Source organism: Pseudochaenichthys georgianus, chromosome 15 (genome assembly GCF_902827115.2).
Source record: "Pseudochaenichthys georgianus chromosome 15, fPseGeo1.2, whole genome shotgun sequence".
In the NCBI taxonomy this organism is placed as follows: Eukaryota; Metazoa; Chordata; class Actinopteri; order Perciformes; family Channichthyidae; genus Pseudochaenichthys; species Pseudochaenichthys georgianus.
This window is the reverse complement of record NC_047517.1, coordinates 9,805,892-9,820,953: the sequence shown is the minus strand read 5'-3', so window position 1 is coordinate 9,820,953 and position 15,062 is coordinate 9,805,892. Positions and strand designations below refer to the sequence as shown.

General features: G+C 42.7%; 1 protein-coding gene across 1 annotated transcript in view; it reads left to right on the top strand.

The window, feature by feature from the left end:
• The window catches only part of b3gat2 (beta-1,3-glucuronyltransferase 2 (glucuronosyltransferase S)), a 76,986-nt gene extending 65,892 nt beyond the window's left edge, over window positions 1-11,094 (top strand). The window contains exons 3-4 of the mRNA XM_034100162.2: window positions 4,178-4,326; window positions 10,647-11,094. Coding sequence (XP_033956053.1) covers window positions 4,178-4,326; window positions 10,647-10,733 — 236 coding nt within the window. The 3' untranslated portion in view covers window positions 10,734-11,094. The remainder of the gene's footprint in view (window positions 1-4,177; window positions 4,327-10,646) is intronic.
• Window positions 11,095-15,062: the final 3,968 nt, after the last annotated feature.

Genomic DNA, 15,062 nt, shown 5'->3' with positions numbered 1-15,062 from the left:
TGAAAAACCCCGGTAGTAATGAAGTGATTACCAAGGCGTACCACCCACTAATGATTTACATACATAAATATCCAGTAATTATAGCAAGACCTTTTGCAATTTGTGTTGCAGAAATATCTGAAAATATCCTTCTGAAATGTGCTGGGGGGATTCTTCTCTGCTTCAAAATAGAAACTTTTTCTGTCTTGAAGGGGCATTTAAGGACCGATCCAATGTTCCAACCCATTTTCTACAAATAGCATATAATAATAATACATTCTATTTATATAGCGCTTTTCTACAACTCAAAGACGCTTTACAGTATGAGGGAGGGTAGACAAACAAGGACAGGCAAACAAATGAATATAGTAAATTAAATAAACAGAAAAGGCAGTCAAGAGGAAGTTGATTGAGAGGGGGGGGCTTATGGGTAGACAGAGTTGAAAAGATGTGTTTTGAGGCGGGACTGAAAGACTGTGAGGGACTCAGAGTCACGGAGATCTTGGGGGAGGGAATTCCAGAGCCTAGGAGCTGCCACTGAGAAGGCTCTGTCCCCAAAGCTGCAGAGTGTGGATGTGGGAATGGATAGGAGTCCGGCTGCGGTGGATCTGAGGGACCGTGGGGGTTGCTAAGGTGTGAGAAGGTTTGTGAGATAAGGGGGGCCAGATGGTGGAGTGCTTTGTAGGTGAGGACCAGCATTTTGTAGTTGATGCGATGGGAGACAGGAAGCCAGTGGAGGTCTTTGAGGACTGGTGTGATGTGATGCCATGATTTGGTATGCGTGAGGAGACGTCCAGCTGCATTTTGAACCTGTTGGATATGTCCTTAAATGACCACATAGTGTTTGAATATGAATGTGTTCAATTATTTAAACATGAACTTGCAGACACTTGACACTGAGTCAGCAGCGTGCACAGTGCATTGGTCGTGGTGAGAAAAGGTGGCTTTGTTAAATGTTTGTTATTAAAAAGGAAAAGACTACTGAGAATATTTGTTAAACTAACTATATATATTTTCCCCACTCTAGAACGTGAGTGTCTTTGTACCAGGGGCGTGCACAGACATTTGGTGGGCTATTGCTCGAAACTGGAAAAAGGGCCTCCCCCCGATAAAAAACACAAGACCTTTTGAAAATTGTAACTTGTTTTCAATGTAAAAGAAACCAAACGATTATTACATCAACTAAATTGAACAGTAATTCACATCTCATAACAAAATAAGCGAAGGCGACTACTTGCATTCGGTAACTTGATTTTAAAATGAAAACCAGGGACATTTTTTGTTTTGCGGTCCATATCTCATTAAAACATCTAATGTTAGTAACTATTAAAGACAACATGGGGACAATTCTGTTCTAATGTAGTTTGACCATTGTAACTGCTGTGCAGCCATACTGATAAAATAGGGCCTCTAACTAATTACCTTAAATAAACTCACTAATTAATGAAACCCGTTCAATACGCATTATTCTTATTCTTATCATTCTTTATGAGCGTAGTAACGGTAAGGTATCTAATTACTTAGTTATTTAGTATTCCATAACTTAGTAACAGAGATGGTCAAACTAAAGTGGTAGAGACATGGCAGAAATCCTACAATGAAGCGGGACATTGAACTGTTCACCCGTGAGAGGGCGATCAAGAAAAGAGAGCGAGCGTTGAGGGAGTTTACAGATGAAAAGACACAGAAAGACAGAAGCACAACAACAACAACAAGTAGGCTATATTTAGGTGTTTTTTTGTAAATAACCGACGGTATCAAGAGGAAGTAAAGTCCCCTGGTTTGTCCCTTATACCCTAACAGCCATGAGACAACTCAAAATCAAGTTTCCAAAATCCGACACTGAGGTGGTCTTAACGCACCGGCAGATGACAGCGCTGACAAAGTGTGTTTCCCGCAGCGAGACGCTACAATACTAATTGTGGGCTTATCATGTTGATTCGGCTACAACAGAACAAAGAAAAACAAACTCTTGCTCTCTCCAGAGGGGCAGGTCAGCCAAAAAGGCCTAACGGGCCGTTGCCCGGGCAACATTAGCCCATACCTGTGCACGTCCCTGGCCAAAAGCCACTGTGTCAAATGTCCTACTTGGGTTGCCGTCCGGAGTTGTCCAATATGCCGGACCATCTCGCACATGCGCAGTACAGATCGGGCAGGGGGACAGATCGGGTAGTGACAAACGCAACATTTCGGAACTATATCGGAACTAAAGTGGGAAAAGTACTGCGGTGTGAAAGCGCCTTTTATGGTTGTCACTCCCCGATCTGTCCCCCTGCCCGATCTGTACTGCGCATGTGCGAGATGGTCCGCCATATTGGACAACTCCGGACGGCAACCCAAGACACAGTGGCTTTTGGCAAAGCTCAAAAATAAAACTCGAGAGAGATGAGTTATTGTTATTACAGCGTGACTTCACTATTATTTAACAACTCTTTTTATTGGGTTTTTTTATTTGGGGTTAAGTACATTGTCAGAATAAGTGAGAAATGAATTTAACATTGCCGGTAACCAATTCAAACCAACAACATGACGTCTTTTTAGCAACATGTGCATGGAGCCACAGTCCACTGCAGCTCGATGGTCTACATTTTAATCCCACCCACTTTTCAGAGGTCCAATCAAATACGAAGGACATGACTGATGAATGTCAATGAAATGAACACCCCTTACATGTTCCGTTTCACTGGCAAGTTATTTATTTAAAGCCTCAAAAACGTCAAACCAAAGCTAGTGCTAATGCTAAGCAAACCTCTTCTATACTTCTATTAGCATGTGTGTGCAGATCACACATCTGATGCGTTACAGAGCCTGCAGCAGGAGCTCTGAAGGCGACACATGACTCTTTCACATCTTTTGCCTGAGCCTACCGGTCTCAGTTCAAGATTGTTCAAATATTTGTAACGTTTGTTATTCAGTTAGTTGGCAGAATATGTTATCATTAGATAATTAGATAGTTAACCTTCCACTAGAGCTTATTATCTGATCTAATAACATTTAAATAATCCTCATCCAAAAAGTAAGGGAGATGTCTTCACTAAGGGACACCATGATCATACAAACTTTGGCAAAGCTCAAAAATAAAACGAGAGAGAGATGAGTTCTTGTTATTACAACGTGACTTCACTATTATTTAACAACTCTTTTTATTGGGTTCTTTTATTTGGGGATAAGTACATTGTCAGAATAAGTGAGAAATGGATTTAACTTCTGTTAGACAGCTATCATACTGAATAAATATTTACTGTGAATGTATGCAAAAATGTATGGCATATGGCTGTCTAATTAAGAGTTCTCATGAACCTTTGTGGGAAAAGTACTGCGGTGTGAAAGCGCCTAAAGATACAAGTTTAATCCAAAGGTACATACAGAAAAAGCAAAAGAAAATAACATAAAGTGAATAAATGACCTTAGAGTGCATAATAGCAACTTGTGCACATATATGAAGTTAAAAGATAACAACTACAGTAAACAACATAAAAATAAATGTGTATGAGTAATATAAATATAAAAAAGGTACATCAAGTAAATGATCATTTACTCTGTGAATTAAATGAGCATGGTATGTCAGTATTTAAAGAGGCAGAGTAGTTTTAAAAGATTAGGCATTGAACAAAAATGTGCAAATCCACAGAGGAATTGTCATCATCATGTGGATTATTAAGAATCGCCCACATTGATTGTGTTGTGTCACTTAGTTTACTTGTTGCATTGATGCACGATTTGACCAGGGATGTGATATAGAAAGGTTAGAAGGCTTTTCTCATTGTATTTATTTTTGACTTAAAATCTTATCAACATTCGCACTGGCTGTAGGACAGCTCATTTCTTTAGAGTAATTATGCAGTGACACAATTTCTCCTACTGTTTCAAATGTTTCTATTCGGATTGATTAAATCTGGACGCCAGCCATTAATCCTCACATCTGTTACAACACTCATGCATCATGATTACTGTGACTTCCCTCTGACTTTGCCGTGCTTCCCTTCTCATCTATAGTGCAATTAACCCGGGATAATGGCCGACCCCTGCAGTAAATGGGTTTCATATCAGCCCTATCTTAATCATTAGATGCACTGACAATGCTCTCATGTTCTGCTGTGGTTAGAATAAAATGTGCTTCTGATGCAAGCTGGCTCACCTCCTGTTCCATTTATCTCTGTTTCCTCCCACTCTACTCCCCCCCCCCCCCCCCCCCCAGGGTTTGCAGTAAACCTCCAGGTGATCCTGGCCAACCCGCGGGCTCAGTTCAAGCGCCGCGGCTCCCAGCCGGGGATGCAGGAGTCTGACTTCCTCAAGCAGATCACCAAGGTTACCGAGCTGGAGCCAAAGGCCAAAAATTGCACCCGGGTCAGTAACCAGGCGACGCCTATTTTGTTGTAAATATCTGTTTGGTTTGTTTGTTTGTTTTACATCCCAGACACCTCAGGTCAGATTTGAACACACAGCACTATTCCAATTCTACAGATGTTAGCTGAACGTTGAAGGATTTCCAGACAAAGCCGTGGGGTAAACAGTGTTTGAACAGATGGTACATTATTCAGCTTGGTGGCAACTGCTTTGCTTTTATATGCCACCATCTGAGGATTAAAGCTGGGACTGAAAACCTTCAAAGGTAGAACTAAAGGTTGACAGAGCAAACGGTACATGCTGTTAAACAGTGATGCCGTGTTGGCAGGTAAAATGAAAAATAAAACGAAAAATCTGTCGAAGACCAAACACTAAGAGAACAGTACAAAGAAAAAAGGGCCTACTAAAAGCAACTACAGGCAGGTACGGGCTCGTTTTGGAGAATAGTCTGAAGTTCTAGGGAATGTAAGTCTATTGAGTTTGACTTGAAGCGGCTGGGATGAGGATCAGCACCTCCACATCTGAGGCCATGGTTCTCAGTAGGAAACCGATGGACTGTCCACTCCAAGTAGGGAATGAGTCCTTACCCCAAGTGAAGGAGTTCAAGTATCTCGGGGTCTTGTTCTCGAGTGAGGGAACAATGGAGCGTGAGATGGGCCGGAGAATCGGAGCAGCGGGAGCGGTACTGCAGTCGCTTTACCGCACCGTTGTGACGAAAAGGGAGCTGAGCCAGAAGGCAAAGCTATCTGTCTAACCTATGGTCATGAAGGATGGGTCATGACCGAAAGAACGAGATTGCGGATACAAGCGGCCGAGATAGGTTTTCTCCGCAGGGTGGCTGGTGTCTCCCTTAGGGATAAGGTGAGAAGTTCGGTCATCAGGGAGGGACTCGGAGTTGAGCCGCTCCTCCTTCGCGTCGAAAGAAGCCAGTTGAGGTGGTTCGGGCACCTAGTTAGGATGCCATCTGGGCGCCTCCCTAGGGAGGTGTTCCAGGCACGTCCAGCTGGGAAGAGACCAAGGGGTAGACCTAGGACCAGGTGGAGGGATTATATCTCTTCGCTGGCCTGGGAGCGCCTTGGGATCCCCCAGTCCGAGCTGGTTGATGTCGCCAGGGAAAAGAAAGTTTGGGGCTCTCTGCTGGAACTGCTACCCCCGCGACCCGACCACGGATAAGCGGGAGAAGATGGATGGATGGATGGATGGATTGTCCAAAATTGACCAATCAGAATCAAGTATTCAACTAAGCGGTGAAGTAAACGGAACATTAAGTAAAAGTTTCCGAAAAATGCAAAAGACAAAATGGTTTATACAGGCTACCAAAAATAAGTACAAACCAAATAAGATAACACTAACCCTAACCCATACACCAATTGTGATGTATTTGATTCAATCAGGGTTATGGATATAAATATAGTTATTTCGTTAACACTGTTAGCAATTTAACTAAATCATATTCCGATGAGGAGTATTATTCTCTAAAGGATTTTCTTGCTCAAATACATTTATGAATAAGCAGATAGTAGGTCTGCGATGCTCCTCCGATTACTTTACAAACTTCCACTCTCTACAGTTAAGATTTAATTCCAACAATAAGGCAATATGTGGGTTGTTTTCTCTATCAAACGAAAGTGGTTTGTCTAAATTTCACATTAGGGTTTAGGCTCGATCAGTTATACCTTGTCACGATGCACGGCCCTTCGTATTGGAGGTAGATGGCACAGGGTTTAATAAAAGGCGAATTGTTCTGTCTTGTTTGTTGGTGTGTGTGTGTGTGTCTGTGTGTGATATCAAACTGCAGACTGTCATAATAACGTACCATCTCACAGGAACCAACCTTAGGGAATAGATCTCCACTATTCACAGCGTGAGTTATGCTCTGAGCAGCTGGCTAAACATAGACACACAGAGCTGGAATGTGATAGAATTGGCTTTATAGCACTATCAATTCTAGACGTGTGCTCAGACAGCGTAGATCGATGCAGCTCATCTCAAATGACCCTGGCCCTCAAGCCTCACCCTCTTGACACCTACTCCAGAGCTGCCTTAACCATTACAATTTCTTTAGATGGGGGTCAGGAGATCTGTAGAGGAGATGGCAGAATGTGCAGGAGAAACTCCCTCTGGAAAGAACACAGGGATTTCAGCCTTTGGAAGCCATTTCTATGCATAAAAAGAAAGCCTATATCACACACTACAGGAAAAGGAACTACAGCCCAAAAAACTCTCGTCATTTCAAGTAATGGAGTGTCATGGACTTACACTATCTGGGGAACGAGCAGAACTAAGTGTTTTAAATGTTAAATAAAAAGGTCTGTAGACTTAATAAACCTAATTATTTAATCATGCGTCTATCCCTCTATTACTCGGCACACATTATTTTAAGCTCTCTCTGTGGAGCAAGCAGCTGCTTCATCTGGAATAAACATTATGTGAAATCTCAATTTACTGTTCCACTGTGTGTGGGTCACATATCCCTGGTGGGTTATGGGTAAATGTTTCCTTCAGGGAATAGCATGAATACCTCCGGAGTTGCTGGATCATCATTTACAGCTGGCGGCTGCTGAGTTGAAACCATCATCATCATTATCAGCACCATTACACTAATGGAGGTGCCTGCCGCTGATATTCAGACAGGCCATTAGGGGGCTGTGACATCATCAGTCAGCACCCAGCAGCACGCCATTGACAATAGGCGTGATATCAGCATTTATCACGTCAGTTATATAAGGAGTAAGACGTGACATCATCACTCATAGAAAATGTCCTGAAGTTAGGAGAGGAGACACTCAGTGCCAGAGCTCTGTGATCCATGACATCACTGATCATGCAGCAGCGAGAGAAGGTGTGTTCATAACTCATAACCAGATTTGGTTGTATACTAATAAAGGATCAATAGAGAAGAAACTTTAAATCAGTCAAATATTTGTTTCTAAATGGAAATGGCAACAATGTATTTTATGGCCTATTTGAGAAAGGTGCATATTTCACTTATTACTTAAAGGTGGGGTAAATAAGTTTGAGAAACCGGCTGGAGATACCCTTTTTGTTATATTCCATGGAATGCTCTTAACATCCCGATAGCAATGAATATCTTAAGTGCTTTGACAAAAAATCCATTAAAAAAAGTCATCTCTGGAAGCCATGGTACTGTAAAAAGCAATCATTTTAGCCGGCCCGGCTAAAACAACTCAATACAGAAATATATGACTGATTAGCCTAGCTTAGCAAAAAGACTCCTAACAGTTAAACAAACTAAACTAACCCCTCTAAACTCACTAACTATGATAATGGTCTATCCAATTAGTTTTAATTAATGTAAAAAAAATATATAGTTTAGAGGACCAGCAAACCTGTTATAATTTTGGACAGAGCTAAAGCTAAGCTAACCGTTGCTGTATCTTTATATTAAACAGATACTACATAACTCTCAGCAAGCAAACAAATAATTATATTTCCAAATATAAGCTTCAAAGTGAATTTAACAATGTTATTCTTTTTTGATCCTGACTGTGTTCTCAGAACTCAATTAAATATCCACTTTTGGTCAGATCTCCATATCACCACATGTGGTCCTAATCCTCTTCCGTACAACCTTGACAGAGGAGGGCAGCCATGGTTATCTGATGGCCGGGTCAGCATCTGCACAATGACGCTGTAATGTAGTTAAAACAGGAGAGTAATGGCAGCAGACCGCAGTGACAAGACAAGAAAGAAAGGGGGGGTACAGATAGAAGAAGATGATAGCAGGAGGAAAAGGAGAAAGAGAAGAGAAGAGGGAAAGTAAAGAGGAGAGGTTGATGCTTTGACTGAAAATGGAGTGAAAAACAGACATAATGACAGCCGTTATAAAGGGACAAAAGAACGACTGCTGATATGGACTGAAACACTTTACCATTGTCTATTTCATTTGCATTGGATCTCAGGTTTCTGTTTAACGTAATTGTAATTTATCTATGTCGCCAAATGCTTCTCTGACCACCACTTTATCTTGTTTGGGTGATGTGATCAAGCTTCCTGAGGGCACTTACAAAAGGTTTCTTGGTGGCACTTCGGCTTTGTGTTTCAAACTTTATTCTTTGAATCCTGGAAGCGGCAGCGTTTTTATTGCGTTTTGTTTCCTACTTTTCGACAAATATTTAGTGCGTCTTTTTAGTATTAGTTACACTATTTAAAATGATTTTTGCCTTAGATTGTTTTAAAAAATAGATTACAGTACTCCCTTTCATAAAAAAATAAGCTGTTTTTTTTTTTGATAAGAAATATCAGAAAACTCTGTTAATTTGTGGCGTCCAATCCAAAATGATTTTTATTCTCAGATGTGTAGTTTGGCTAGTTTACCGGTGGAGCAATAGGACTCACAATACACCAGAGTAACGGCTTATTTTAAAACTTTGAATATTACATTCATTTTAAATCAAGTGGTAAACCTTCTAGATCTCAGAATTGGTTTCTCAGGTTATTAGAGATCGGCATGTATGGTTTACTATGAGATTAATAAATACATTTATTTATAATAAACAAGAACACCTGGTCCAATGGAGGTCTACCATTCCGTACAGTACCCCAGGAGCAGGCTGGGTAAAGAGACCCCTGAGACAGTCTAGCACATAACTGCAGTGTGTAACATGCTAGCAGGGAAAGCATACCAAGTGGCTGGCACAGTGTACCGGAACATCTGTGCCGAGTATGGGCTGGAAGTCCCAAGGTCAAAATGAGCAGCACCTTCAAAGGAGGCTGAGACGCTCAGATCCTGTGGGACTTCCAGATCCAGACTGACAGAACGGTGATGGCCAACCAACCAGACATCATGGTGGTTGACGAACAGCAGAAGAAGCCAGTGGTGATAGCAATACCAAGCAGCAACACCAGGAAGGAGGAACACGAGAAGCTTGGAAAATACTGAGGGCTTAGAGGAGCTAGAGAAGATGAGGAAGGTGAAGACAGCAGTGGTTCCAGTGAGGGTCGGAGCACTACGGGCAGTAACACCCAAACTGGGACATTGGCTCCAACAAATCGCAGGAACAACATCCAAGATCTATGTCCAGAAGAGTGCAGTCAGAGTTAAGACAAGGTACAGAACCCTCGGGCTCCAAAGCCTCTGGTATGCTCCTTTTCCACCAAACCAGTTCCAGTTCTAGCTCCCTGCTTGTGCCTTTCTGGTTCCAAACGGGTTCTTCTTTTAGCCCCATTGTGTTTCCACGGCCCAGAGCCCGACTGGTGCTGCGTCATGACATCACCATTTACGCCGCTGATTTTCTCCCCAACACTGCTCACAACAACAACAACAACAATGTGGGACTGCGTCGGGTCCAACCACTGAGTGCCGTGGTTCATTGTTTATTAATGTGGTTCAGCGGCATTTACCGACCGCTGGAAAGTATTCACTGTCTGACTGTCACACACGCAGTTGATGCATTACTCGCCATGAGCTGTTATTGCTAAGGTTAATCTCGCCCCCCTCCGACGTAAGCGTGAAGTGGGGCGAGCCCCACTGCAGTGGAAACAGGAATAACCAGAGCTTAATCAGGCTCTAGCCCGGAACCGGCCCTGGAGCCGGTTTGGTGGAAAAGGGACATTAGTGGACCTGAGCCTGGAGGAAGGAAGACCGACAAACCGCATTTTTTTCTGACGTGCCAATCTGCAAACTGGACCTTCATTCTGATTCCAACTACAGATCGATCAAGTTGTGTGACTGTATCTTGTAAGACATAATCACAAGTTGAAAACAGCATCAGAATTGCTGGAAATTATGGCTAAAGTTACTAAAATAACATCCAGGGTTCCAATAAACCAAAGTTGAAGTGCAATTCTCTGAGAAGTATCCTATTGCATTGCCAAAGGGAAACTGTTGCTCCCCAGCAGTCCCTCCACTGCTTCTCCACAAAGGCCTCCTTCCCAGGGGGAGAAACAGTCCTGTCCTCTCTGTCGCTACTCTGACCTATTAAAGCTTCCTGCCTCCACATGCCGCAGAGAGGAACAGAAAGATAGAGCACAAACAATAGGTAAAAACAATAGCAGAGCCGTGAAGAGAAAGCAGAGCAGGCTGGGAGAAAGAGGCTGATGAAGGAGTAAAGAGAGAGGTGTGGGTCCGATCCGAGCACTTTTATTTGTCAGTTTGAATGTCCCATGATTTGACAAAAACATTTCTTTACATTTACAACATGTCTTCTCTCCAGTCTTTAGTCTCACTCAGTTCCGCTCTGCCTCCACCTGCCGTGCTATAGTCATCCGAGCATGGCAGCCTCTTCATGCTTTATTTAGTGTGCTGCATTTCCTCTGTCAGCACATTTCCTCACTCCTCGTCTCCTTCTCTCTTTCAGGTGCTGGTTTGGCACACTCGCACAGAGAAACCGCACCTCGCCAATGAGCCCAAACATCGGAAAGACACTGTGGTCATCGAGGTGTGAGCAGCAGATCCAGAGCTGAACGCGCCTGCCAGTCTCCTCCTGGCTGGGACAAACGGCAGCCCCCCCCACCCCCCCGGGACTGATGCAATCTGTTCACTGACTCTGAGGAGCTGCATGATTCAAGGCTGTGTGTCAACAGTGCTTCGCAGGAACTAAGACAACACTGAATATGTTTCACACTGGAAAGACTGGGACCACTCGTTTCCTCCACTCTTGATGTGAAAAAACAGAAGTATAAAGTCAAAAATGTTGCAATGTGAAAAACTCATGTCATTTAATCATTAATACATTATTGTCAAATAAACTGAGTCTGTACAAATAATTACAATAAACGCGACTTGTGGTCCAGATAATAAATGTGTATGAATGTGGTATGCTATGCTGTTTTTACCTCAGGAGTCAGAGACCAGGAAGAACATAACCCTTGGCGGTCTTTTTGAATATTGTTGACCATATCAAATATCTAAACCTGTCCATGACCTTTAAAATGTCAATTTATTTTGATTTTTCTTTGCATTCTTGCTGAAGAACAGTGAACATAAGCTACATGTGTACACTGCCGCTCACTGAATAGCATACACGTTATCCTGCAGCATTATGGCCAAATGATAATCATGATTATTTTGATCGATATCAAGATCATGATTATTTATCACGCTTGCTCATTATTGCACTTTTACATTTAAATAAACAAAGCTAGACTTCTAATGTACAATTAGAGCTGCACCCTGGTCGCCAGGAGGAACACTTCTCCAACTCTGGCTGTGGTCTATGACTTTAAAGTGGATCTATTATGCTATATTTGAAAAATATATTGTAGGGCCATACCTACACAAAACATGTCTGTGAAGTTTTTTGCTTAAAATACCAAACAGATCACCCATTGTAGCCATGCCTCATACCCCTCTATTCTCCTCTATTCCAGCCCTGTTCCAAAAAGGCTGATTCTGTGACCATAGCTTTAAATGGAACAGCTGCTGCTAGCCACGCCCCTTTGTAGCGTCACGCCGCTTTCCCCTGCTAAGAGAGTTTCTACCGGGAGAAACTCAGCTAAACGCTGCCTTAATTAAATGCCATATTATGTTCCCAACCACTTCAAGCACTATTTCTGAAACAGTATGGAGCTCAAACCTTTCTCTCTCGCAGGATATACCGCAACTTCGCAAGGACACATATTCTCTCCAGTACAGCGTTAGCTCTGAGTGTTAGCATGCTTGCTATTGTAAACACAGACAATATTACTCCCAAAACACTCTGCGCATTGTTTCTGATGCAGCACAAAGCTTGACATGTTCTTTCTTAAAGAGCCTGTGACACGGGTTTCACCCATCATCCAAACCCATCAATTTTGATAAAAAAATATTGTCCCCTTGAAACCGTTACTGAACTGATTTTGGGATATTTTTACTTTGATAACCATTAATCTCCCCTTCAATGTTGACCATATTCTGGATCTTCTTGGGGATTCTTCAAATCCGGCCAAAGTATGTCTGATGTAATTGCGGGCCAAGAGCTCCAGAGCAAGCGATGACAGTTTAATTTTGAACGTGTCTGAGAGCTCATATGAGGCTGAAGGATCGGTTTATGTTTGATCGGGGTGGTGGCGAAGTCGATTGGGACTTGGCTTGGCAACTGGAAGGTCACCAGTTCAAGTCCCGGCAAGACCAAGTGCTACCGAGGTGTCCCTGAGAAAGGCACCGTTCCCCACACTGCTCCCCGGGCGCCGTTCAAAAATGGCAACACACTGCTCCTAACACTAGGATGGGTCAAATGCAGAGAAACAATTTCCCCACGGGGATTAATAAAAGTATATCAAAATCTGTTAGAAGTTTAGGAATTATGGGCGATAATACGGTCATGTGGTCTGCCCCCGTGAGTCTCACAATAATAAGAGCGCTGTTAGGAGAGATGACGAGTGGCATTCACAGTTCAAACCGGATACGTCACACGGGATGAGGGTTCCCAATCAACCAGAATTGTTTAAACTAAGGAAGTAGCGTAATTCATATACCGATAGCAGCACCATTTGTCCAGCGGCTTAACGGTATACCAATACCGTCCAATCAGGTACCGGTACTGACTTAGTACCGGTTCTCGATACCCATCCCTGGCTATCGGTATATGAATTACGCAACCAATTCTGGTTGGTTGGGAACCCTCATCCTGTGTGACGTATACGGTTTGAGTACCACTCTGATTGGCCACTCTGAATGCCACTCGTCATCTCTCCTAACAGCGCTCTTATTATTGTGAGACTCCCGTCCCGGGGGCAGACCATAGGGGCAGACCATAGGGGCAGACGCAACATCTTGCTAGAAACAGCGTCTCAAGGCTTCTTAACATTTAACAACCTATTAATGATGCATACCCACTTAACGGGAACAACTCAGCTAACAGACGATATTAACCATTTACCTACACGGAACAGAAGTCCAACACCAATAGTCTAAATCAGGGTTGCCAACTCTCACGCATCTGGCGTGCTGACACACGCTTTCACTCTCAATCTCACGCTCTCATGCTGCCCAAACTATTCTCACGCCAAAAACAAGATGAACCGGCGATCGTTTTTGGTTATTTATTTTACAATTGAGTTGACAGCTGCTCAAGCTGTCGATCCGCTCCCTCCCCGCCCCCACCACTCTTAACAACGTTAACAGACAGCAGAGCAGTGGGAGCCGGTTGGTCTATCCCCGACCCGTATTGCTCAGATCTAAGATCCAGTAGAAATGATAAAGCAAAAAGTCTGCTGCTTATTGTTCTACTAGGGCAAAATAGAGTCAAAGAGTATATGAGAGTGAGAGTGTGTTAATTAATATATTTGGCAGTTTGGAGTAAGTCTGTAGATTTATTTGTGTGTGTGTGTTTCATGTCAGCAGGCCTCTCACGATAATTAATTTAGTTGGACACATTTTCCCGGAAATGATTGCGATAAATGATAATATTGTCGGCATTTTTTGTATGACCATTTTAGACCACTGACATAATGATTATATATAATAATAATTCAAGTACATCCTTTCAAACTGCTAGTCACATCCTCATGTAAATGGAAATGTATCAAGTTCATTTTTATTTATGGTACGATAAGTCAATTAATTGCACACACAGGCACACAATAAAACAGAGGAAACAAACATGTGTTTGACTTTCAATAGTGAATGAAACGTTGTGCCCTTTATAGTCTTTGTCCAATATTGTGTATTTGTATATATTGTATATATATCCATCCTATATATATGCTAAGGTCCCGCTGCTGACACGACAGCAGTCATTTAGTGCGCATATGTGTAATTAAACCCATGATATCAACATCTCACTCCAGCCAGGTACCCACAGTTGGCAGCCCTGGTCAACACACTCTCACTCCCTAAGCGTCCAATAGCGACGTTTGGTCAGTGTCCGTGGCGTCCAATTGTGACGCTCCTAGGCTCCTTCAGCGTCATAAAGGGACGCAAATAGCTTTCAACTGATTGCAATGTATTCCCATCTGCGTCGGGATTTGACGCTCATGGAAGCACGGCATTCGTTTATGTCGGCTGCCCTTAAAGGTAATGTGAGCGTCCATTCCCAGGAGTAAAGGATGGCAGAAGACACTACACTACCCAGAATCCCCAGCTATCGTTTGGACTACGCCATGTGCTCTGTTTGACAAACCCCGTGATAGTCCTCAAGCTCTGTGATTGGAGAGGGTTAAGCCGATTCTCGAACAGCACTTGAAATGGGATGGAACCACGGCAGACTGTCCAAAACTGGATTTGAACGGGTCCACCGCGTCCCCCCCTCCCCCACCCCGTCCCCAGAACTACACATGCTGGCTATTCTGTTTCGCAACATGTTCTCTATCTATGGCACGTCTCTACTGGGAGTTGTAGTTTTAAAAGACGTTTTCGTATTTCCCATAATAAGAAGTTGTCAGTATTACTGTGTACATCCCTGGAGGTTTAGGGGACAGGAAACACTCACATTTAAAACATATAATTAATAAATGGGTGAAAATTGCTTGTGCCCATAATGGGCAGTATTAATATATATACCCACATGCCAGCTAAGGTCAGAAGAGCTTTATTTAACAGCTGGTCTTATGTGTGTGACCCCTGTTGTTAATTGATAACATTACATTACATTAATTGATAAGCCTGAAACATGCACTTGTCAAGGTTCAGAGGCACATTTTGCAAATATGGCCGTAGCCATCGATCAGCTTAAGATAAGATATACTTTATTGATCCCAAGTTGGAACATTTGCGTTACATCAGCATGTGTAACAGTTAAATATGCAGTTGTGTTTATTTGAAAATCATTTAGTATAATCACACAAATTCTGTG